Source organism: Buteo buteo, chromosome 5, assembly GCF_964188355.1.
Source record: "Buteo buteo chromosome 5, bButBut1.hap1.1, whole genome shotgun sequence".
In the NCBI taxonomy this organism is placed as follows: domain Eukaryota; kingdom Metazoa; phylum Chordata; class Aves; order Accipitriformes; family Accipitridae; genus Buteo; species Buteo buteo.
The window spans coordinates 10,128,096-10,154,760 of NC_134175.1; the positions used below are offsets into that span (position 1 = coordinate 10,128,096).

Below are 26,665 nucleotides of genomic sequence, written 5' to 3' on the forward strand. Positions count from 1 at the left end.
TTATGGCCCCTACCAAACAAGGGAGGTTTTCACCAAGGACTGCAGTATTTCTTAGGTCCCTCTGCTGTTGCGTGTCCTAAAGGAGAGGGAGCTTCAGGAGTTTCCCAGTGAGAAACAGGCAGTCTACAAGAATAGGTAAGGTCTTTCCTGGCAGGTTTTTCAGCCATTTAATTAACGTATGCAAGGAGCAGGGGCAGGGCCAGGTGTGTTGGAAATAGCCTCTCCTTCTCCATTAGTACTGCTTCATACATCATGGCAGAAGAGATGCACCATTGTGTAGTACCTTCACATTAAGTATTTGCATGTAACCCCTTGATTTCATCATCCCTAGGGTACCTCGTACTCCTCAGAGTCTTCTCAAGCAAAGCTGCGTAGCTGTGCTAATGCGTACCTAGCTTAAGTACAGCTCCACAATAACAGTCGTATTAATTCCAGGTTTCTTTAAATAGAATTTTAGATACAGTAAAAAAGCAAACTCTTCCCACAAAGGTGACCCGAGATGCTAAAGTTTTACATGAAACGCTGAGTTCCGGATCTTTTAATAGAAAACTTAAGGCAGGAGACTAAATGGAAATTATCCCTCAAGAGACTGAAATCTGAGGACTGAGGACCTCTCTTTACTTTTTGGTCTAAGAAGCCCCACCTCACTTATTAAGCTTCCAGTCCTTACTCAGGTCACAGCTCAATTGTATCATTCTTTGCTGTCATACCACATCCCAAGAGCATATTACCTGATGCAAGCATTTTTGTCTTCAAGATCTGAACTGATCTAAGTGTTCACACCTTCCAGGTTAGTGAAACTGAACAAGGGTCTACCCAATATAATTTATTAGCCAGAATAAAATATTAGAGAATTATGAGTTTTAAAAAAAAAAAGTAGACATCATATACATGCATTACGATTGACAATCTTCCACTGTTCTGTAAGATTTTCTTCTACTCAAGGAAGTAAACTTCAGCTCCTAAGTTTCCACTTAGAGAAAATGAAACAATTTAAAGAGCATTATTACTTTCCATTAAAGGAAGCATACAACAGCAGCAAAAAATACAAAAGCATAGAAGATGCTTGTTAAAAATTCAATGGATCCAAATAGTAGCCAGGAAACTAAACTGTCTCAATGAAAATACCAACAGCAAGAGATCTGCTTATTTAGACATTATGATGAGACTGGTAAGCATAACACCTACATGTCATTAGCTAGCACTTTTATTCCTCAAAATAATAGTCCATTCCAAGCAGCAGTTCAGGAGATGCTTCACAAGCAGCCCAGCTCTCCTAACATAAGCGGATTCTGCCTGTCAGTCACAGCCCAAATTAATATAAATTGCCTAAGCACCCTGCAGCAGAGGTCTCATCAAAGCAGGCACTAAAAGAAGCAGAAGCCAGATATGAAAAGCCTCTGTGGCAGAGTCAGCAAAATCAACACTAGGAGCAGGGAACGGCAGGTGAAGCACAGCAGTCAGAGGAAGATGGTTGGCTGTGCACCACCCAGCTGCAGCAGAGAGCAATGGGACAATTCAGTCCCTGGACCTTGGAAGATCCCTGTTAAAACACTCCTTGCTTGGCTATCAACTTTCAAGGTGATGTTGGCCACATCACTTATGTAAATTTGGTCATATTAGCTGAGCCAGCACAGGCAATGTCTATTTAAGCACACTAATTAGAAAAGAAAGCAAGCTACCAAGGATGATGTATATAACCACATTTTGAGTTCCTGACAGGAACAGAGTTCTTACAATGTTAGTTTGAGAAAAATACAAGGCATTGTCTACCAAAAAAGACACACCTCTGAAACAGCAGCAGCAGCACCTCAGAAGGGAGCATGAAGGGCTACCACCTACAAAACATGTCGAAGGGAACCAAAACCTACAAATCCTGCACCCCAGTCCACTGCTAAGTTATCTTAAGTACTATTAAATTGTTTGATGCTTTAACTGAGCTCCTACAGAATTAGCAGTAAGGTTTTTCAAGTAACTTACATAAAACAATTAAAATGTAAGAAAAATAGAAGTATGGGACATGCCAGCCTCAACCAAAACTAGAGAGGTTTCATCATCATTTTCCTTAAAAATGAAAATTTGAAAATGGTAACATTTTAATCTTGTTGGAGCAGAAGCGCTAAGGAAAAAAAGGGGAGAAAAGAACAAAATAAAGTAATTTTAATTACAGCAGAATCACTCTGACAACAAAGGAAAAATAAAGTTACTCAGCAAGGTGCTTCTCTATCGCTAACTAAATCTAGTGAAATCATTTACACAGATTGTTCTGTAAAGCAGCACCAGAAAAATAACCATTAGGACTGCAAAAAGATCAGTAAGAAATCAGGATACTAAGAAAACAACCATCATGAGGCAAGAAGGTAGATGCACGCATTCTTAGGAGCATGCATGGCGCAGTTGGCCAAAGGTCCTCAGACTTCAGATCTAGTTCACCAAAATAAACAGAAACCTCAGGGAGACAAGTTTCAGTGACACACCCAAGTTAACTTGGTCACTGAAGAGAAAAAGAGGTTCAGCAAGATAATTCAGGGGTATCACAGAGAAATCCTGTTTCCGTATTAGCAGCCCTAATGGAAGAGAAACGTTTCCATGCAAGACAGCAGCAACCTAATGCAGAGAAATTATTCCATGTGTCTGCTCAATAAGATGGCCAGATTTACTTTTGTATTGATAGATAACTCTCTAGGGGCAAGAAAAAGAGAACTACTGTGTTAGGTGTTTCCACCACGAACCAACTGTCTAGAGTTCTGACAGTATCAGAGAGGGTTGTGTGATGACTTGCCACCTGGGTGTAAAGGTGAAAAGTTCTCACAACATATCTGCAATACAGTCTTGCAAAATATTGGAGATGAACCAGCAGTAACAGTTCATGTAGACACCATTAAGGTAGGAAACAGGTTTTGGAGTTACAACCTGAGCTGTTTAGAAAGGAAGCTTAAGACCTGCACCTTCATGGTAGCACAATCATTCCTGGTAAAAGATACAGAATTACACCAGGAGATGGAGACAACACATGCCCGAGAAAACTGTGGAACAAAAAACGTTTCCAGTTAACTGAAACTGAAAAGCTTTTGGAAGAATAAGCAACAGCACAGTAAGCAACAGAGCATCTACAAGTGTAAGGAAGCAAAATTAACACTAGTGGCAGACACTATCACCTAGCTTCATCTCACAAATTAGATGACAGTCTTGACTTTTGTTTTAGAGACATCGCTTTTGAATGTCTCCTCCCCTTCCATTCACACAAAATATGATTTTGCTTTACAATACAGCTGTCTTTTCCCTTTCAGCGAGGCTCCCCTTTCTCTCTTGTACCTTTCCCTGCTCGCCCCCCTCCCCCCCCAGTCTCCCCCAGGCATGTTTTATCAAAACTAATGCTCCCACAGTACCACCACCTAGGAAATGATGGAGAAGACGACTTGTACTACAGGCAAAAGCCAGAAACACCCATATAGGACAATTTCCCGTTCCAATCTTGCATCTCAACTTCTCCAGAGGGAATTTCAGCAGAAATACACTAACATAGGACAGATGAAGTAGCACCTGCACATGTTCAGAGCAGAATTCCCTCAGCTAATACTCAACACCAATCTCCTGCTCAGCACAACACATCAAATGGAAAGGAACTGGGATTTTATGGTTGCTTTCCTTGCTTAGACGGTACACAAGGCACTGGTCAGGATATAGTTACTAAGTTTAAGCAGAGGGGAAAACTCTAAAGGAGCTAGAAAAGTTGGCTGGTACTTCTAACTGGAGGTTTGCTTACGACAAGCCCTTTGTCAAACCTCTCAGCTGTTAAACTAACTAATTCATATTTGCCATTACCACACCCTTCTGCAAATATTTTGAGGAGTTTTGCAGTATGATTATTTGGGGCAGTCATCCAGCTTACGTAACCCTGTTTATATTAAAGAATAAGCTCTTCCCCTGATCTGCTTGCACATAAATCCCCCTTCCTTTTGACTGTGCCTTAAAGTCAAATTCAGTTCATTTTAAAGAATAACATGAGAAAAAGGAGTAACACCTTACATGCTTTTTAGTATTTTTTGGGCTTAATGACCCAAATGAAGGAAAGCCCTAAGTGATAAAACTGGAGCAGAGGAAACTGCAAACCAAATCATATCAAAATTTATGCAGAAATACAGTGCCTTTAACTGGAACCAGTAATAGCTTGGACAAAGCCCAGAAAGCCAATTGCAGCCTGGGCTGCATCAAAAGAAGTGTGGCTAGCAGGTCAAGGGAGGCAATTCTCCCCCTCTACTCCGCTCTGGTGAGACCCCACCTGGAGTACTGCATCCAGCTCTAGGGCCCCCAACATAAGAAGGACGTGAACCTGTTCGAGCGAGTCCAGAGGAGGGCCGCAAAGATGATCAGGGGGCTGGAGCACCTCTCCTATGAAGACAGGATGAGAGAGTTGAGGTTGTTCAGCCCGGAGAAGAGAAGGCTCCGGGAGACCTTATAGCGGCCTTCCAGCACTTAAAGGGGGCCTACAGGAAAGATGGGGAGGGACTCCTTATCAGGGAGTATAGTGATAGGATGAGGGGTAACAGTTTTAAACTGAAAGAGGGTAGATTTAGATTAGACATAAGGAAAAAATTCTTCACAGTGAGGGTGGTGAAGCACTGGAACAGGTTGCCCCAAGAGGCTGTGGCTGCCCCATCCCTGGAAGTGTTCAAGGCCAGGCTGGATGGGGCTTTGAGCAACCTGGTCTAGTGGAAGGTGCCCGTGCCCATGGCAGGGGGGTTGGAACTAGATGGTCTTCAAGGTCCCTTCCAACCCAAACCGTTCTATGATTCTGAAGAAGACAAGGAGAGGAGAAAATAACCACTTGATTTCAGATATGACTCCTTTATCATACAATTCCTGTGCATCTGTAGGTACTTCACTTTTACCAGACATACCAGCTAGCAGAACATTTCTCTGCTTACAAAATCCCTGATGGCAAAATCTCCTTGTACTATATGGCTCACGAGCAATACTACCACTAATGATACTCATGGTGCTTTAAAATTTCAAACTGCCTTTATAAAGCCCTCACTTATAAAGATGTCAATGCAGTAGAAAATACCAGCTCTTGGGAACATACAAACAAGTAAAGGACACCGACTGAATAGCATTTCTGTTTTAGGCCTCAAAGAGCTCCTTAGAGATCTATGAAAGAACAAGCTGAAATCACTTGTCATTACTTTAAAAAAATCCAAAGAACCATGTGTTTTAATTAAAAAAAAATATGATCAGCTTGTTTCCTTTAAGACTATTTCACCTTAATTATTCTCCAACTTAAATATACGACAGTGTTAGTAAAAGAAGTGAAAGATGTTGCTGTATGCTTTAAGTTGTCTCCAATGAATGAGCCAGCCATGAAAAGTTGGCTTAACTGATACCACTGAATGACCATTGGATTTCGTGATACTCAGAGGCAAAGTTTTGCTGTATTAAAAAGAAGCTATGTGCTCAGGTTACTTGATATTTATAAAATGCAACATTTAGCATTGCTTTTAACTCAACAAAATAACCTATGATTTCCTGCCATACAGGGGTTTGGGTTTTTGTTAATGACAGACCATTCAGGGATTTTTGATTTCATTAGTTACACTATGACTCTATGAAAAAGTACACTGGAGACATGAAAGTCTCTAAATTTAATCCACCACAGGAAAACTCCAAGACAGCAAGCTGATGTTAGCTCTCAAGAAAGGAGATGAGATGCTTCATGTGGTAACAACTTTTTTTTTTTTTTGACAGTAATACAAGGAGCTTGACCTAAACACCTTGGGTTTAGCAGATCATACTTTATGCCACAGTGTCCTGGTTTCAGCTTGGACAGAGGTGATTTTCTTCCTAGTAGCTGGTACAGTGCTGTATTTTGGATTTAGTATGAGAATAATGTTGATAACACACTGAATTCTTAGTTGTTGCTAAGTAGAACTTATCCTAAGTTAAGCATTTTTCAGTTTCCCATGCTCTGCCAGCAAGCAGGTGCACAAGAAGCTGGCAGGGAGCATGGCCAGGACAGTTGACCTGAACTAGCCAAAGGGATATTCCATTACACAGGACGTCATGCTCAGTATATAATCAGGGGGAGTTGGCTGGGAGGGGCAGATCACTGCTCGGGAACTAATTGGGCATTGGTCAGCGGGTGGTGAGCAATTGTGTTGTGCACCGCTTGTCTTTTTGGGGTTTTATCTCTCTCCTTTTGTTATCTGCCTTTTCATTACAATTATTATTATTTTATTTCAGTTATTAAACTGTTGTTAGCTCAATGCATGAGTTTTACTTCCCTCCCCCCTCCTGATTCTCCTCCCCATCCCACAGCTGAGGGAGGAAGGAGTGAGCAAGCAGTTGTGTGGTGCCTAGTTGCCGGCTGAGGTTAAACCACGACAGCCGGATTTGACTTGGGTGAACTTTCTCAAAACTACCATTAACCTGGACTAGTACTTACAGTTGACAAACACACCATGTCCTGTAAATAACAGCTCTCAGAGGACAATGACAAATGTGTGTTTTTTCAGGTTTATAAAGCAGAAGCATGTCTGGCTTAGTATTTACAATCTCTACATTTTTGTTTTCTTTATATGTGTTATATTGTCACTAATAGATAAGCAGCAGTGGCATTTGCACTATAGTTAATGTACCACTCATATTTTCTTTCACAATAAAGCCATAAAAACAACAATCTTAAATTTATTTGCCCAAGATGAAGATAGACATTTGGAACTTTTATGTGAAAGCTGATGGCTGAAGAGACATTTCACATCTGAAGAGGCAGCAGGAGTGAAATGGTAAGTTTTAATTGGCACTGACTGTTTCTTCTTGTACCAAGTTTGTTTCTAATATCTACCAAATCAGACTTGACATAAGAAAGCTAACAGGAACAGACTATTATGTGCTGTGGATAATTACAGTCATGTAGCTGATGCAGAACAACTCCATATTATTGGATGATTCAGTGCAGAGCCACCACTGACTGCAGAAGTACAGCCTCAAGCTGAAGCAATTACCTTCAAGTCCATAGAGGCCTCTTCCGTCATCTCAGGATTAGATGCAAATCAACCCATGTATTTTTCATGTTTGATTTTATCTCATTTCTTCTGCTTTGGCTTGGAAGTATTCTTGAATCTTTAAGCTCAGGACCTCTTAAACATTCTGGTTATCTTATGAATGAGCACAGTGGTCAATCTACAAATCCAGTACCAGTACAGGTGTGCCTCAATGGAATACAGATGCTCAAGGCACTGGTCTGATTCCACTGGCATTTGACAACTAATCTACACAGTAACAGCTGGCGTCAAATGCTAGCATTGAGTTTTCTCAACTGAAAGCATATTTAGACGAGGAAAATCTGACTCCTGAAACATTCAAGAGATAGGAAGAAAACAAGTAAAACACAGGTAATTAAAAAATAAATATATATAACGCTGTATAGCCGTTATTATATATCTAAATTATATATATATATTATATATAAAACAGTGTATCTGGTTTTATATATATATCTATATATATAAAAAATAAAAAAGCTACACTGGCCAAGCTTTTAAAACTACAGAAAATACTTGTTTTTTTAAAGAAACAACTGGTAGGTGAGCAGAAAGTTACCACATCCACAGAAGATGGTTCCAGGGTAATTTCTATTTAACAAAAGGGAACACAGAATACAGACTACCTTCAAGTGACTGACTAGTTGCTGTCAGAACCTCCGAGGTTCGTATTTCATCTTCCCCTTTGGTTAAAATAGCTTTGAAATGGTTTCAAGTGTCTGGAGTATCAGCAAAATTCAGGTAGTGGCATGGCAACCACGAAAAAGAAATCTACAGTTACCAACATACCACTTGAGTGCAGAGAAGAAATTTTATTTATTTCACATTCAACAATCAGCTCATGACATTCCAATTCGTGACATGAATGTTTTAATGCTCCAATGACAAATGTAACTTCACAGGTAGAAGTTACCTGCTCTCCCAAGCATAGCACTGAGATTGCTTATAATGAGGCTTTTGGAGTTGTCATCATCCCTGGTACTGTTTCTCATTCTGAGATATACCCCACATCTGCGAATATAAAGTGATTCTAGAAAGAAACAGTTCCTTTAGCCATCAAAAGTTTCCTGAAATTGAACAGAAAAATGACAATGAACGTTGGCTACAAGGAAAAAAAGGGAGAAGGGAGTACAGTGTTTGTTCCCTATCAGAACAGTACACTCCAGGATGCAAGTTACCAAATTTTACTGGGAACACTGCTCATTTTATCATGTTATTTCTGAATCTTTTTACACTCAAGCTCTATCCACATTCAAAATGGATTTTTGCCATGTGTCTGATGTTATCCATCACTCAGCAGCTCTACCTAGCAGCATGTCAGATTGCCTACAGACATAATTTATTATTTCCACATTTTATCTGAAATTTGGGTACAGAGGTTAACTGAGGAAACTGATTACTGAATGATTACTGTTAAGGCTTGCTATTACTCAACACTTGTTTTTACTTTTGCACAGTGCATTTGGTTGGATTAGTGAAAGATAACAAATTTTAATTAGTATTTCCTCGTAACTATATAGTTTTGTGGTTCCTAAGTGAAATCTAACATGTCTGCTAACTCTTCATAACTGCAGGTTGAGAATTTTAGAATGCAAAACAGAGCCTACAAGAACGTGACTCCTGAATACTAACATGTTCTACTTAATTTTATGTTAATTGAAAATAAGCTTTACAGCCACTTCTGTCTTTTTCTATTCACCAAGCCCTCTACGGGGTTATTTAATTCTGTAAAATTATTTGGTTCCTCACAGATTCAGCTACAGAGTGCAGTAGAAACTTAATCCAATCCATTTTACATAGCACTGAAAGAGCAGGAGTTGTCATATGATTAGTCTTTACGTGGCAGCTGATGAGTTACAACATGAAAAGTTAAACTTCCAGAACTCAAATCTTATGAGTATGCTTTAAGATACAAAGATCATACAACTTGCTTATTCATAAATATTTATTAAAAGAACAACTACCCACATAAATCTGAACACTGTGATTACAGATATCTGTTCCCAATTTCTAACAAGACAGAAGAATCACTTACCCCAAAATCACAGAAAACCCTGCCCACATTCAAGTCTAAGTTGGAGAACCTACAGCAGATTCACAGAACAGTCACCTTCTCCCCTCAATTTAAGCCATCTCTTTCCACAGTTGCTTCCAAACCTGTGCTACCACTTTTTCCTTCTTTATAAGTACCACAACAACATGCAGTCCTATCTCGAGTTCACTAATAATTTCATAAACTTACAGTAATCAAAACCTTTCATTTCAAACAATTTTCCCATTACTCCTTTTTCTACTTTCCTGCCTCTCACCAGGAGTTTTATTTCTTACTCAGTATTTTCACTGCCCACCCTACATTTTTTAAAAACCTTACAGATCAGCAGAATTGCACTATCAGCTAAAGTTTCATAACAAAACAAGTAGAGCTAGGTATGGGTGCACTATGAGGAAGACATCAGGTTTTGTGAAATTCAAGTAAGTACTGACGAACATGAGATAAAATTAACTGGTCAGCAGTCTTTACCTTGTAGACCAAGAAAGAAAAGATGACAATGCATATACTTGGGAAAGAAATGGTGACCAAATCAGCTTTAGAAACACACAATTTATTGGTCCTGGGGATGGTCAAATCACAGACTAAGAACTCTTCAAATCTAAAATGCTGGCATCCATCAATCTGCAAAAACTTGATGGATAATGGGAAACCTAACGAATCCTATCAGGAATGCCACTGAACAAAGGACGTTACAAAAAATCCCGCGATCAAATTGTTAATGATAAAAAATTACTGCAGGCTCAAAGCCACTGGGATTTCACACATTAATCTGAGCCATGCTGATGCTGTGCCAATTAACAAAATTCCAAGCTAGAACTGGGTTAATGGAACATATGTCAGGAAACTGAAATAATTAGTTAGCTTAGGGTTTTAAGCAAACTTTGTCTTTTTGCCAGAGTACCATTCTTTGTGCTCAGAGGCAGACAGCCCACTCACTCTCTTTTTAGCTTATTAAAGCTAGATTCCTGTCATCTTAATGCTAAGCTAGGCAGAAGTGGTAGACAAATCAGGTAATCTGGTATTACTTAGAAAATGTGGTATCAAGCAAGTAGGACAAACCATAGGATCTGCTAATATTTGACCACTCCTTAAAATTAGGGAAAACCTAGCTGAACAAGGAGAAATTCTAAAGCAGCTGGAAATCTAAAGGCACCTAGGATTCTTAGTTGAGCCTAACACCAGACAACAGACAAACTAGAAGATCACTGAATTGCATTGCCATCTCCTTAGGACATGCTTTCTTACGATTATTGTCCGGGATGTTAAAATGTTAACCTAGATTATATGAAGTCACTTCTACTGAATGAAACTCTCCTGAACACCTCAAGTTTGAAAGAGAAGCTTCAGAGAAAACCAATTCTGAAAAAGTGCCATTAATGTACTTTTCTGACTCTTTTTTTTTTCCTTCCAAAGCTGTTTAACAAGTCAATTCTGTAGTTTCATACACCGCTTCAGCTGAGTGAGTTCCTGAATGAGCAGGTTACCTAAAAGGATATTAGAAAACACCCTTGGTAATTATACAGATATCACAGCAGGCTTCTAGGGTAGACAACTGAATTTAATCAGTTTAACACCCCTGGAAACCCTGCACAGGAGTCAGTGTTGCTTCTAAGACCCCAACAGATAAAATATGACACAGGGCCAGCAGTATTCACACAGAAAAGGGAAACAATGGTGCTTTGCACTGCATCCTAGCTTTAAAACTTACTTTAAAAAGTATGGAAGACAAAGTGCTATACTTTCCTAAGCTACACTTGAATAAACAGCCTTTCAGTTTAATGGTTGAGAGGAAAAACAAAAAAACAAACAAAAACCAAACCCCACTATCAATAGAAAGAAGGCAGAGTAAATCAATGGGTATGAGAGATTAAAACAAGAGACAGAAATCCAAAGACATGACTTTCTAGTAGACAGAGTTCACTGACAGAACATTTCTTGTGAGGAGAAACTGTGGCAGGTGAAGCTAGAGCTTGCTGCTGACTGCAATATTTATCAAAAAAATCCAAACTGCTTCTATTCAAGGAACAAGCCATTTTATAGAGATGAGTTGGGTCCTGTGTGTCTACAGAGTATTATAAATTTGCTAAGGGAAAAGCTACAGTTTTCTTAAAAAACAAACCAAAAAAACCACAACAAACCTGTGCTAAGAAACCCCATAATGAGGCACCAGATCACATTCTAACTGTTCAATGCCAAATACACAGCGTAAAACTTTTTCTAAAACCACAACTTGGCAGTCAGCAGAACTCATGAGAATAAAACTTTTGTCTATCCTGCTATGAAGAGCCACATGGGTCACTGCATCAAGATTTCAAAAGCAAAAGAGTATCATCTAGCTGAACAATTTGCACAAAACTGGCTGGAGATGCCCATTCTTCCTTCAAATCAGTAACTTCTATAAAGATCAGAATCAAAACAGGACCAAAATCACAGCATTAATCCCTCTGTTCTCTGATCTGAAAGAGTAATACTAACATGGTAAAATAATATCTGTTATTCTTTTTCTCTGATCTATCTACAGTGTCTCATTATCAGTTCCACTCATCTCCGTTATCTTCACATTTTCCCTTATCTCAACCAGAATCTCTCAAGCTATAGAAGAACTGGCCTACGGTTATTATACAAGACCAAAGCTCAATTGCAGCACAACAGCTGTAACCTGAGTGATTTAAGTGTCCTAATATAAAAATAAATAGAGTTGAGCATTTAGGTTTTGGCCATTGAAGATGAAGTCTGATAATAAGCAGCTTAAGAAATAATAGTTTATAATAAGAAGTCAGTATTTTGAAGGGGGGGGCAGCAGAAGGCATGTGCAAAAAAGCACACTAACAAATGAGAGTGATGACTAGTGAGTGTTTTTGTTTAATGAAACTGGCCAACTTGCTTTCAGGAACAACTTCACTCATTTTTAGAGTTATCTTAAAGTCTTGGATGCAGTTCTCAAACTAAAGTTTGCTGACAAAAATGTTACCATTTAACATTTCACATAAAATGTTAAAAAAACCACACAAGACTTTTCTCTTGTTGGCACTTCTCTATAATAGCCATCTTCCACTACTGGTTAGTTGCCATGTTAATCAAATGCTATTAATTCATCTATTCTACCTAGTGAGCACTTTTCCATTACACATTTTCACAGATTTAGCACAAAAGGTAAAATTTAAATGCAGTCTCTTACCTTGAATTAGCGGTATGTACCGTGCTAACAGCTTTGCTCTTTTCTTTTCATATCCTTTCTGAGTGATGTCTCCTAAAGAAAGGAAGAAATAAATTCATATTGTTTTGAACAGTTTTTAAATAAGCCTTCTCATTTTCATAATACTTATGATTAAACTCGCTAACTTTGAATCAGTCACATTAGCAACAAAGACCCGGGCATGTCAGAGAAATTCATGGCCATATACATACCACCCATGCAGCGCTGATCTGTGCACATATGAAAATGAGTGTCTTGGAGGTATATGACAGAGGAATAGTGTTTTTGTCTGCAGCACCTGTGTTGAACGTGGTTCTGGAGATATTTGCCATAATGCAGAACGCAGCACAAAAGATTTGCAGCATAGAAGAAGCCAATGAAGCTGACAATCCTGTCTCCACACCCTTCTGGGGCATCAGAAATGCTCAATATACCAGAGCTTCAAAGAACATCCTCTAGAACACCTTTGTACTGCCTTTCAAACTCCAGAACATGTTGTCCACCCTGCACTGTACAGCACATCAGTCTCTGCTTTCAAATTCTAGAAGGTGATAATCTCCTTCTAGCACTAGTTTTATTCACAGTTGTCATCTGATATCCTGTTTTAAACCTATATTGCAGACTCCACTAGTAAAATGTGACATGTGTTTTCATGCAGACTAGAATAAAAGGAAAACTTCTATAGAAACCCAAAATAAGTTTTTGAGACATTTCAGAATCTGTACTTCCATGATTCTACCACCAGAACAAGGTGGCTTCATGCAAAACCAGCAGCAAGCTTAATGTAAGAATAAAAAAAACCCCAAACCCCACCAAAATTTTATGAGCTTTGTCCATTTTCTAGATCTCAGCATAGACATGAAAACAGTGCTCTTGAGTAACTTAAAACCACTCCCATCTCCCAAAATTCACACTTGCTTAAAGATGGTGAGATACTATGCAGTTTCACTAAGAAAGTGGGCTTTTATCCCTCCATACCTGGCAAATGCATCACAACAGCATGAAATATAACCAAGATTAAAGAGATTTAAAATATCTGATTATATTTTTGAAAACATACTCAAGTAGAAGGTGGATTTTAGAAATGTAGGCAGATAATTATCTTGACTTTAATTAGGGCACAGAAGTAAAATTTTACATTTAGATCTTTGCTTCAAGCACATTCTTCCAGCAACATATTGGTGAAAGAGCATATCAAAGCAAACTAGGGAGAAGAAAAAAAAGGCATGAATTACATATATACAGATTAAGTAAAACAGCCTTCCTCTGGCCATTTGCCTTCTGCCAAACCTGAAACTTAATACCCGGAAACCGTAAGAGGAGTGTAAAAAAATAATAATAAAAAAAAAAGTTTTGTGAGTCTTAGCACGCTTGGTGCTTGCATGGATTTAGGTCTTGCATTTGACAGAACTCCAAGAATACTACCCTGTGCTATTTCTAAGGCCTCTCTGGCCTCAGTCGTCAGGTGTGCAGTAAGAGCTGACAACATGTCCCAGACCTGGGACTTTGCTGGGTATTTGTCTTTATCCTTACCAGTTTTCTGCAGACAACCAGCAGAGTCAAGAGTTATGACGGCAATCCGGAGAAAGACAGAGCATGATTTACGTGGCATTCATTCCCTTTGGGAATGAGGCTATAAAATTATATATAAGATTATATGTTACTAGTAACAGTCATTTTTAATTCAACCAGATGAGTGGCATGGCTTGGGTATGCAAGAACCCCTTTTCCTCACAGTCAGATTTTACACAGAAAAGTTCTTACTCTGTATTTTAAAATGTTTCTTGGGTATTTGCCTTAATACATAAGGGTTGATTTTGGTTTTTTGTTCAGCACTGTCCATAGCAGTATGTGCTTTAAACACATTTCCTCAAGCATCCACCTCCCTCTTCCATCAGTGGATACTGCGAACAGAAACAAAGTCACTTCATTCTACCATCCCCCTCCCGCAATTAAGTGAATATGCATCATTTAAAGTTACTGAGAGTATGCCAAAACAAGCAAGGAGAGCTTGAAGACACTGTTCAAAATAGGTAAGAAAAAAAAAAGCAAATCCTGGAGTGCTTCAATCATTGCAGGTAGTTTGAAATACCTGCAAACAGAATTCGTCAGTTTTTACTCAAACCTGTGTAAATATTTCATATAAAGTTTGGACACAAGACAGAAATGCTTTGGTTACCATTTTTCTTGAGCAGAAAATTTTTTTGCAGAAAAAATATGTATGTATAACGTAATATGTATGTTACATAATTATATCAAAACAAGAATGAAATCAAAACAAAATAAAAACAACAAATGCCCAAGCAGATTTGTGTGCCTGGGAATAGCTGATCAAAATGACAAATTACACTCCTTAAGTAAGTCATTTCAACAAAGAAAGAAGAAGGATACCAAAAAAGACGCATCATTTTCAGAAGAAAACCAACGACACCCCCCCCCCCGCAACAAAAAGAGTCAAGAAGCACTAGCAGAAAGAGCACTTTATCTTAAAACATCAGTAAGTTGGAAGACTAAAGCAATCTTAGCAAGTTCTTTAAGTGACAAATGCTGTACGTAACACAAATTTGCCATACCGGAACTTCAGTGAGGACAGTAATTTTCACGGCTCCATAGATGATTCAAGTAATCCTTAAATCAAACCTCTGCGCAGATCAGCCACCTTGCCAGGTATCACCCTACTGAAGAGGTATGCCATGGAAGCAGCAGATCAAAAGACAGGGTGGAAAAGAGAGTCTCATTTAAACCAGAGTATCTCAAACTTTGGCATCCCGTTGCATTTTGAAATTCTTTGATTTTGCTGGAATGCTAACTTGAAGAATTTTTCTTGAATCGGGTTAAGAAAAGTCTAAAGTCAGAAGCATCTCTGTCGACTTTTGCAGCCCCACTGGCAAGTCAGACTTTGCTGATTAGGGAAGCTTTTCTTTGTTCCTTTCTCAAAAGCTTGGGGGTGGATTCCTCCTGACAATTGCTCCCCACCCTCTCACCCTCAGAGCCTCAGTGGGATTAACCCATCATTTGGGGTTCTTTGTGATCCCTCACCTCTTCCAAACAGAGCCGCTTAGCCACATCTGGTATGTCGGGGCCACAGCTGCTGTCATTTAGCCTCACTTTCTCCCTAGTTATTAGATTACACAAAAGCAATATGAGGTTCGTCAGTCTCAGCAAACCAGCTGGGAAGCCTGGATAAAGCTAGACACTGGGTCAAGCCATTAGTTCTCTTCCTGGAATATCTGACATATCATAAAATATGTCAGAAGCTCCAAGAAAATTAATCTAGAGAGAGATGAAAGCATTGGCATTTCTTAAAATGATCTATAAAAATTATTTTCTTAATTAGAGCACAAAAAAATCTGTCATACAGTTACCCCAAATCTACCCAGGCATGTTTTTATTTCACAATGTTAGCACTATAGCTAACAGAATCTAATTGCCAAATTAACTAAATAAAAATTACCTGCATTTTATTGGGTTTTCATTAATTATTTTTCATTGGCTATCCACTTGCTGGGTTCAAAAATTTCAATGAGCTTATTTTCAATTCTGAAAAGTAGGTGGCGAACACTAAGTAAGTGCTTCAATGCTCTTCAGAAAACACAAGAATAGGAAACAAGCACATGCTTTACTGCCTAGGTACAGCTGCCATGCCTCGTTGCATTGCAAAATGCTCACACTGCAAAATTCTGACTTTGTAATCTCAAGTATTTTATGGTAGCTCTTCGGATTGGACAACAATGCTTAGAAAAAGCTTTTTTTTAACTAGGAATTGGGCATATGTGAGCTAGGAGGTTCATAAATAAATACAGTGTGCCTAACAGAACATTATTTTCTTGCTCACCCAAGAACACCCACAAGTGAAGCAGCCTCTCCTCTTCAGCGCATGAACATACAGGGCAGAGGCCATCCAGTGCTGTTCCAGCTCCTTTATAGATTTGTATCCCTGCACTGAGTCATCTTGAAGGCTACTGCTGGAGAAGGGAAGATGAGCTAGATGCAGACAGACACCGAAAAGTTTATGAAAAGGTGAGCTTGCCATGAAGTGAGCAACTTCTCCAGTCCTTAAACAGTAGTTTGCACTTAAATTTTCACTGGGAACAGCTCTAAGAACCACGCACCACACCGTGCTGGCAACAGGTCTCAAGAGTCCAGCATGTAAACACTCTCCGCAAGATGACTCTTGTGTAGCATACAGCTGAGGATGGCTCCATGAGAGCCTAGTACTTGCTGAAGATAGGGAATGGCTCCAGGTCACCAATTTGCAGAGGTCAAGAACAGAGACATTTCTAAATGAGATAACTGTGCATTAAACGTTGATGAAAAGAATAAGATCTAATATATCTGCAACATGAAACCTTTAAGGATTCCACTGTTTGGCCACTGGTGAGCACAGTCACAGTCTCAGGTATATCAACTATTAATGAATCACTGCAGAAACTTTTGCCAGTTCCTTCAGTATAAAGAGAAAGTCAAGAGTGTGAACACTGGCTTCTGCCTGAAGAGGTGGTTCTTGAATGGTTTGAAAAGGCAGACAAGTTGCCAAACATAACTCAGAAGTCACCTGTGGAAAAATTTAAAGTAAATCTCCAGTGTTTCTGGGGACAGGTTGTCACTGTATTTGAAGGGCTGATGGAGATGGAAGAATCAATTCAGCAGTCATAATTTCTAATTCTACCTCTAAGACTTGCTTGGTAAATATTTTTGTTAAGTGAAACAACTCACCAAACTTTATTTTGTATTGTCCTAAAAGTATTGTAAAAGGAACACTGCATTGCTACGTGATCTTGACTTACTTCAAAGTCAGAAACAACAAAAAATTACTCTGACATCTGTGATTTTTGTCCACTGCGAAAGCAAAAATAATCAAGGCATTTCTAAGAACTATGATGAGAGACAACAATAAGGAAAGCCAGTAACACTAGGTGCAACAGCTGGAGAATCAAAAGTTGGTGGCAAGGAACACTGAACCATGCAGCCAGCAGAAGAAATGGCTCAGTTTCTCATGTTACCTGTCCTCCAGAGTAAATCACATGCCAACCAGTCTCAAGGAAATTGCTGATAATGGAAGCACATAGGAAGAGACACCTCACCAATACAAAGGCTGATGACAACAGAACTGTCAATGGATTGTTCCTCTCCCATGCTAAGAGGCCAAAGCTCTGGAATAATAGCTATTTGAGCGTGAAGACCACAGAGATCACAAGCTTCTGAGTCATATCATGCATGTGCATTGCAAGTTTAAACATTCTTGATTCAGCCTCAGAGAGTGCCAATGAGAAATCATACCCAACATCAACATGGAGAAAGTTCCTTAAAGATGCTTAGTACTCAAAGGCTTGAAACCAATGCAGGCAAGTAATACCTAGTAATTGGTGCATCTAACCTGTAATAAGGACGACAAAACCGTCTAAACAACAATCCCTATTACAAAATCTCAAGGATGCTGTTCTCTCAAATATAGCTCTGAGAACTGCAATAAGCAGAAACTGAAAAAAAATAATCCACACTCCTAGGAACACATTTATCTTTTCAGCAAGATGCATTTACAGTAGATCAGCAGGCTTCAGAAAGACCTTACTAATAGTAATCAACATGTAAAAGACTGAAAATGGAGAAAGCATGACAGTAGCATAAAAGCTGTTCATCAAGGGGAAGATGCGCAGCAGTAGCCACATGTTATTCCTGAAATGAATGCTGAGTCATTATGGTAAGTCAGATTTATATTCTTAGTCATATATGATATACCTCAAGCAATATCACACATCTCGTTACCCAGCTTTCAAACTCCAAGGTATGTCATTTGTTACAGCACCCAGGTAGTCAATACCGGTTGCTGATACCCTGAAAAAGAACAGGGTGTGGAGCTGAAATACATCAGGATGATTGTATTTATGCCTAAACTTGTAGTCACAAACAGGGCCTTGAGGAAGAGGAAGAGCAGCTCTCCTGGATGCTGAACTCCCTCAGCAGGCATCTTCGTGCTGTGGCATTCAAAATCCAGCAAAAAGGCAAGATCAGTACCTTACCAAACAGCTGTTCTCCTGTTAACACCTGATACCAAACCAAAGACCAAGTCATGAGAAAGCCTTCCAAGGTCGCCACTTAATTGAAATTAAAGTCTCATTATCACATATTATGAGGGTGTTTCCAAAATCCAGCATTTTCTTTTGAAGAAGGTGAAACCCACACAATTGCAACCCCCAATAAAGGGGTTGATGGACAAGCCCTCACGTAGCCAAGCCCACTGCACCAGTAGCAGTGAAGAAGAAATGTTCTGTTAAGCCTTCACTGTGGGATTGCTAAACTTGCGGATGAGAGGCTAACCCCAGAGTTAGAAGATTATCATCTCATGTGCAAAAGTACTTGCCACACTGGTGAGGAGTGCCACACTATCCAACAGAGGAAGGAAAGCAAGAGACATTGGGAGGTCACACATCTCACTGGGATTAAAGGGCAGAGCTGACAAAGTTGACTGAGGTCTTATCGGCTTGAGAGAAAAACAAGAACAAAAACCCAAAACAAAAACAACCACCAACACCAAAACTTTATTGTCCACATAAAGTTTTGTGAACTTTTCCAGAAGATCATCACACAGCTTACACTCACTGTTTAAATATGCTTAAAGGGTTGACCTAGCTAACATTTGAAAAGACATGTTCCCTTCCAAGGCTGCAGACATGCCTCATATGAGCATGGCATCTGACAGTTGCAAGTAGTTCAAGGTTGAAACGTGACCTTGAGGAAAATCCCTGAAGATGAACCAAAGATCAGAAAGCAAATCCTTAAAGAGAAACTGCAGAAATATTGGAAAGGAAGGTGGAAGGTTAAGAAAAACTTGAAGAAATTAAATACTCTTAAGAAAACTGGAACTGGTTTAGGGATATATTTTCTCCATATACACAGCCATGAGCTTCAAGCTGGGCTACATGCAGGTGTGTCATCAACAGATTCTGCCAAGTGACAGTTCACAATCATTCTTACCAACTCACAAGTTTTTATCACCACTTAAACCTAAAAAAACTGGAACAACTCTCCCAAACCTACTGCTAGTAGCCGTTACAAGCTTTGGTTACCTGCTACACATTCTTCTCCCTGATGCCACACTTTTTTGTATAAATCAGGCAAAAGCCAAACTGATCAACAGGTGATAAAGGAACTAGCAGATGAAAATAATTACTTGCAATTAAAGAAAGGGTTTTGGCCCTCCAAACTATGCAGAAGCCAACACTTGCTGCCATCCCTTAGATATGGTCTCTGGTAGGTCTGTGCTGTTTAAATCTGATAATCAAAAGGGGGGGGGAGTAGTGGGGGGAAGTATTCCAGAACCATCACTTACCCCTATCTGGAAATCGCTGCACTTATAAAACAAACTGGTTCCAAACTGGATCCACATCAACACAGCTCTTCTGTAAAGCATGGTTTGGGTTTTTTTTTTTCTCCTTTTTCTGCCAGCTGAGGAACCACCATTTTTTCCTGGGCAAAACAGAAGTTTACCACTGGATTCTTTCCCTAGTAGCTGAATTATTAATAGTGCGCTGATAAACCAGCAGGACATCTCACAACTGCCTGTAAATAAGTAGTCAGTTTAAAGTAGTCTCGGTTCTACACTTTTAGCTACTCATGTTTTTCCCACTTCAATCCTAACCTTTGATTCTTTTCCAAAAATTGTGTTACAAGCTGTATTTCCATCGTTACTGAACTTTATACTGAAATAAATGACAGTATACAGATTAGTTATACTGCTAAACTCAGTGGTTTAGTGGGGTTTTTTTTTTTTTTTTGGTTAAGAGTGGCAAGTACAGCTGTTTCCAATTGCTTGCTCTTCTATAAAACTCATGCTTTGCAATCACAGCTATAAAGAAGCACTTTTAAGTTGTCATGTAACCTGAAGTCCATTCTGGCATGCAATTCCTAGTGAAAAGTCTCATTTTTTTTTTCTCCTCTATACAACATACTTTCATTCCAAGACTCATTCTATAGCACAGTATTTCAGCCACAGCTAAGATTATGTTCATATTCTTTGAAAAGCATAGAAAACTGTAGCTGCACGAGAAGCGGGTGAAGCTTTATCTTTAATATCCAGAAAAGAACACTTCCTTACACCTGTAAATTTGCAAAGTCTTCAAACAGAAGTACTTTATCCTGAATCATTGCTATTTTCTGAAGTAAGGGCTATCAATTGATGCCTTAATTTAGTCTGCATAGTGAAGCGTGAATACATCTTGATTATAATCTTTCATATTATACGAATCTGTTTAAAATGGAAATAAGTGACATCTGATCATTCCGTATGGTGATACGTTTAACTAACCTGTAAGAAATTCTATTTTGAAGATCCTATTTTAAACATACTGAGAGCATCAAGATGCCTTTTAAGCAGTATTAGAAGTTTAGCACAACTTCACTGAACATATATGTTATTGGTAATTCCTAATTTGCAGCAGGACTTTCATCCCTTTGACAGAATTTAAGTTATCAAAGTACAAAACTTGCCTGCATACAGAAGTAGGAACATGGAGATACACAACTACTTAAATGTACACAGTTTCATTAAATCTTTGCATACACAATGAAATCACTGAAACATCAAGTTCTAGAAACTAGACAAATATTGACTAGCTAATTGCACGTATCTTAATGACAGAAAGGGAAGTAATTTTACCAATATGTTAGTAGCAGAAGACTAAGTTTGCCACCTTGTGCACAATTACACAATAGGACTATCTATTTTACACTATCATTAATTGCCTAGTGTGCTTTATCTTGGCCTAAGTTTAGTCAGATCAAGCCATTAGGAGTTTTGCTATTGGTAAAGCAATGCTAACTGTTAGAATTAGAAAATTCTATTCTGACACATTTATGTATCACCTTTTCACCTCAAAGTTTCAAAGGAGTTGCTAGACAGAGGCACCACTTACATTTTACAAACTAAAATAAAGCCAAGGTGAATGAAGTATGCAGTACAGCAAGGATGAGGTAAATCTATGCATTCCAGGTTATTCTGTTCTGCAAAAATCCACACCTGTAAACTGTGCATGTACGTTGAAAGACAAGAGAGCTGGTCCTCTTTAAATATTGAGCTGCCTGGCTTTAAGCCATTATTTGCTTCATCTGCCAGCAGTCAGCATTTGACAAGGTAAAAGAAGGTTAAATAATTGGATCACAAAAGCAACCTGGCAAGTTTCCAGGCTCAGTTAGCCCAATTAATGAATTGTTCTCATACTGCTTCAGTAAATCCTTAAGCTCACTCCACAGGGAGATAGGAAAAGCTTAAACTCTACCACTTCCCTTCTATCACATTAGGGCTATCTGTAGAATAAACAAACAGATTGACAGATGCCAGCTATACATACATCTGTAGGTGTACCAGTCTGACCCTGGCTTCTGCTCTTATAATTATTTAAAAACTAGTCCTGTTTCACATAAGTTGACATGTTTCCTTTCAGTGAAACATACTCTTATCTACTATTGTACCAGAAGGACAAATGAAGAACCATCTTCATTAAGTTCATGTTAAATCATGTTTTTTATTTCCACAGCAGACACAAGCTTCAAAATATAACACCCCCTGCAGCTTCATGACATCAGGCATTTTTAAGTATGAGAATTGTTTTTGAAACTACTCATTTGATATGTTCTGTAAAATTGATTAGAATCTTCTCCCAGAGGTTATGAACAAAATTTATCAAACCAGATACAGCTTTCATATCTCTTTATTATGTAAATCATGAATATTGCCATCCCCTTTAACAAGCTGAGGAAAGCTACATGCATGGGGGGGGTGGGGGGGGGGGAATCATCTGGTGCATAGGGAATGTACCGTCTGCTTCCCACAAAAGCCAACAAAAGAAGTTGAAAAAAACCAGACTAGGAGTGGTCGAGCTGATCAACGAACAGTATCTTTTAAAATTAGAGTTAAAAAAATATTTTGACACAGTTGAAAATTATTTTGGTAAAATACAGAAATGAAAAGCTTTTGAAAGGATGTTGTACGCATGCAACGTGTCCCCCTTTTAAACACTATTAAGAAAATGGTATTTCAAAATAACCAAAACCTCAGTGTACTGCAGAGATGAAAATATTCAGACCTTTTGCTTCTTACTTCCTAGATGCATCAGGTATACAATATGGAAGTAGAATAATTACAACTGGTGTGTAGTAATCAACCATTATAATGAATTGGGCCAGAAATAATTGTCTGAACCAAGTCATTTTAACCTAAATCATGCAGTGGGGAGGGAGGGGGAAGATGCTTTGCTACTTAGTACAAAGACACTTATCTTCCCTTCACTTGGTTGCATTGACATGACAATTTCTACTGCCATTAACATCCAGGAGCAGTCTCAGACCAAACTCTCCATGGTTACCCCAAGACTCCCTGAAAACTGCCCCCAAAGATGCAAATCTAGAAACACCCACATATAGAAATGGGGGACCATAAAGAAAGAAAACTTTCTATAGGACTTTTTGCAACAACTTTAGTACACATTCCTCTCCTATAATGCTGTGAAGAAAATTATTGGCTAGATAGAATTTTCTGTGTATAATTCAGTTAAGACAACCAATCACAAAACAAAATTCATATTTAACTTGGTAATAAATGCCTTATATCATGAAGTCATCCCTTGTCTTGAGGACTGTGTGTGTAAGAATAAAAGAGGATATATGCACCATTTAATACTGTCTGAAGCGGTTAAATTGTTGTAACTCCTTTTCTGATCCAAGGAGCCATTTTTTTTTCCCTTTCACATCCTCCACACACTCATTAAGTAAGGCACAGTGATGAATGAACAAGATGAAGATATTTCAGACTATTAAACTTCTACATCTTGTATGAAGCTTTATTTTTATGGTACACTTTTTGGATGTCAGCGACACGGATTTTTTTTGTTCTCTCCACTAATACCCAAGAAGCTACCCTATCAGCTGCAGATGTTCTACAAGCAACTGAGCATTTCATATTTACCAGTTGCAAAAAGCTCATATTCATACTTTGGTAGCAACCACAAAGCCCAACAGATCCCAGCAAAGATGCCATTTAGGCACGATGCACAATACTAAAGACGGACGCAGCCTTATTCAGAAATCTATGAATATGGGAAGATCCAACTCATTAATTAGACCATGAAAATCTTTTAAAAACCCACCAGAAAATCACACACAAACCACAGCACAATTCACAGAGTACATTCAAAACATACAAAGAGAAGTGACATAACCTGCAATACCTAGACCATAAACAACTCAAGTTATTTCAATGTGTAAACTACAAAACTTTTTCAAGGGATTTCTAGGTCTCAGTTTCAGGTTTGATTAGTTTCCTGACACATTATTACCACACCCTCATATACATTGTCAAACCATGCTTTTAGAGGAAAGGACAAAAGAGATTTAAGGTTGATGTTGAAATAACTGGGGTGGGGGTGGCTATTGGCCCAAGTTTTACTATTAATGCAGACATTTTGACTTTTTAAAAAAGGTAGGTTGTTTGTTGGTTGTTTTTTCACTAGGAAATTAGACCTGACTAAAAGACTTCATATTGGATCCACACAAATCATCTGATGTGATCACAAAGAACCAGATGAAGTGATTCAGAGTTCCTAGCTGAACTATAAAATGATAAACTACACTGAAAAACTGAAAAAAAGAAACCAGCTGAATTATTCACAGAAGCATGCAGAAAAGCAAGCCAGCTGGTTCACACAAACAACCTCTCATGGCAGGAGAAAAAACCCATCAATCCCTATTACAACCAGAACACTTCAGTGCTTACAAGCTTGGGAAGCCCCAGCATGGGTTCCTATGATGGCTAAACTTATTTACATTTATTTCTAGTTGCAACACTACTTATTAAGTGTCTAGCTGAGGTTAGTAGCCTATAAATGATCAGCAAACAAAGTATTTTCCTGAATCTGGGACTTGAGAAGTGCAAGAATATGGCTTGTAAAGGCCTTCCTGGATTACTCACACACGTGAGCAGTGCTTTTCCAGTCAAGCTTATCACACAGCACACGCCATGTATCTGTTCAAAGTCAGCAACTGTGAGCATTCACAAAAATTAAATCCAACATCTCACGTTAGTTTTCTGTGTAGAATGCCGCTGTCCCGGACCAAGACCAGCCCAGCCCATGCCAGCCTCCCATCGGTGCTGGTTAAGAACAAGTGGATTGCTTCGACCCTGCGCACCTCCCCCGTCTGCTTAATGACCAGACAGGACCCATCAGTTTGCTACCGATACTAGGAAAATTAGTTCCTTAGAAGGAAGATGCTGATTTCTTTCCTAGTATTTTCATATCCTTACCTTGACAAATTTTCCTTACAAAAAACACACAGATGTCTATTTGCTGTTGAACTGGAGCTGTCCCTGAACAGCAAGAACAAAATGTTGTCATTTCTGCCAACTGCACATTTTCCTCATTTACCTTGTTAGAAACAGCCAAAGGAAAGCCAGGTTCAGTGTCTGTACTCTTAGAAGCTCAAGCCCACAACTAACACCCTGTTTGAGGTTGAATGTAATACACTGCTACCATGCTGTTGCTGAGGCAGTGGCTAACTAGCAGTATTTTGTATAAAGCAAGGTTTGTTAAAACCAAAGTAGTGGGGGTTTATTTTTATTACATTAAGTACTGAATGCAAGAAACTTTTTTTACTTAGGTGCTAAAGAAGGACAAAGTACATTAGGGACAAAAAGTGAAACAACTCCAGAAACAAAACAAAAAACCATGTTTCCAGAATTTCACATGCAGTGATACCCATAATCAAAGGCTGCAATGTGTCTGAAAAATACTCTTTTGCAGTAAAATATCCTTAGTTACCAACATAACAGTGATGTAAAAGAGGCTCAAAGTGACATGTAGAAGGGACTCTAGGAGCACCACTACAGCAATAAAATCTCCTTTCCGACGAGTGTCACCATCAATTAGGTAACAGAAATAACATTGCTGAATCTATTAAACCCATTTAACATTAGGAAAATCTATCTATTGTCAAATTGATCACACTCTCTGTAACGTTCTTTTGTATGGAAAACTGAACATTCAAAAACTGAGAAAAAAAAGCTCAGAATAAAACTTCATTTGGCTCCTGATCCATATTACTAGAAAAGTTCCTCAACTATGCACACCTTTTGTCTCATCTTTTCAGAAGTCCGTTTCTTTAATTTCTGAAATAATTTTAAAATCTACATCTGTGGATAAGCCACTGAGTAGGATTGCATCACTACTCAAACCATAGCATACACTGAACACACCACCTGCTGAAAAGAACTTTTTCCTGCCAAATTTGCTTTCAGACAGTTCACTTAGAAGTGACCAGGAGAGCCAGCACAAGGGTGTCAGCAGTCCTCCACGAACAGCGCCGAGGACTTTGTTGGAATAAATTGGCCCAATCAGGTTTTATAGCCATCATTTTATCCCAACATATTCTGAAGGACTGCCATAGGCTAGCTGCTAAATTCCATCTTAGTTATTGAACAAAGACCTACTCCCTTTATTTACGGCTGACTGAAACCGAACACTTACTTGGTAAGTTTATAAATGTAATATGAAGAGCAGGTCAGCCAATTTCACCTGGTTTTTATTCCAGCAGGTAACTGATTTTTATTTTAACAACTCTGGTAACATTGTTAATTTAATTTAATAACAGGTATAGCCCAGCCTTTGCATTAATAAAATTGAAAAGTTTTTTACCTTTATTTTATAATTCAGGTATACTAATGCATAGACTTTGGAATGACAAGGCAAAGAACACTGAGATTTCAGGCAATTTACCTCACCAACCTGACCACCTACATGGCCATGCCCAAACAAACATTTTCTACTCATACGGTGTGAAAAGTCTGATTCAAGTGAACTATTCTGTGTTTTTTATTTGATTCAAGCTATTCCTTTGTTAGAGAAACGTGTTCAATGTACTCTAATCCCCTTTTAGAAGCTGCAGATGAGTGCATTAAATTGCAAAAATAAAAATAACATAGGAAGAATAGGGAATGGACTAGCAACTCAATTAGCCAGGAAATCAAAAGGGGGGGGGGACGACGGACGCACCATGGACACAACACCAAATAAACTGGCATGGTTATCTGTGTTTACTGACTATAATCTACTTAAGCCCATGTAGCATTTTCTTCTTTCCTTTCTCTGTTACTCCCACACTCCACTAAAACCTTGATATATAAGTGACTGTCATCAAGAACTTTATCAGCAGTATCGCCTTGAAAATTCTTCTCAGTGCAAACTGAGTTGCTCCTTCTAGGAAGAAGTTATTGACTTCACAGGGAATCAAGCAAATAATTACTTTTCTCTAAGTATTCACACATTTTATACAGCTGCTCAAATTAACAGATCAGATTCAGCCTTCATTTGGTTGGAATGTGAATGGCAG

The 26,665-nt window shown here is 38.7% G+C and overlaps 1 protein-coding gene across 6 annotated transcripts in view; it reads right to left on the reverse strand.

Annotated features, from left to right (window-relative positions):
- DIP2A (disco interacting protein 2 homolog A) overlaps window positions 1–26,665 on the reverse strand; it is a 130,698-nt gene that overhangs the window by 78,562 nt on the left and 25,471 nt on the right. For 5 of the 6 annotated variants that reach the window (XR_012650391.1, XR_012650392.1, XM_075027751.1 and 2 more), the window contains exon 2: window positions 12,272–12,343. Coding sequence is in view for 4 of the 6 variants with exons in the window: in XM_075027751.1 (XP_074883852.1) it covers window positions 12,272–12,343 (72 nt within the window). In the remaining 2 variants the exon portion in view is untranslated. Of the gene's footprint in view, window positions 1–12,271; window positions 12,344–14,053; window positions 14,402–26,665 lie in introns of those variants that run through there. The other variant, XM_075027752.1, reaches the window with a different exon arrangement.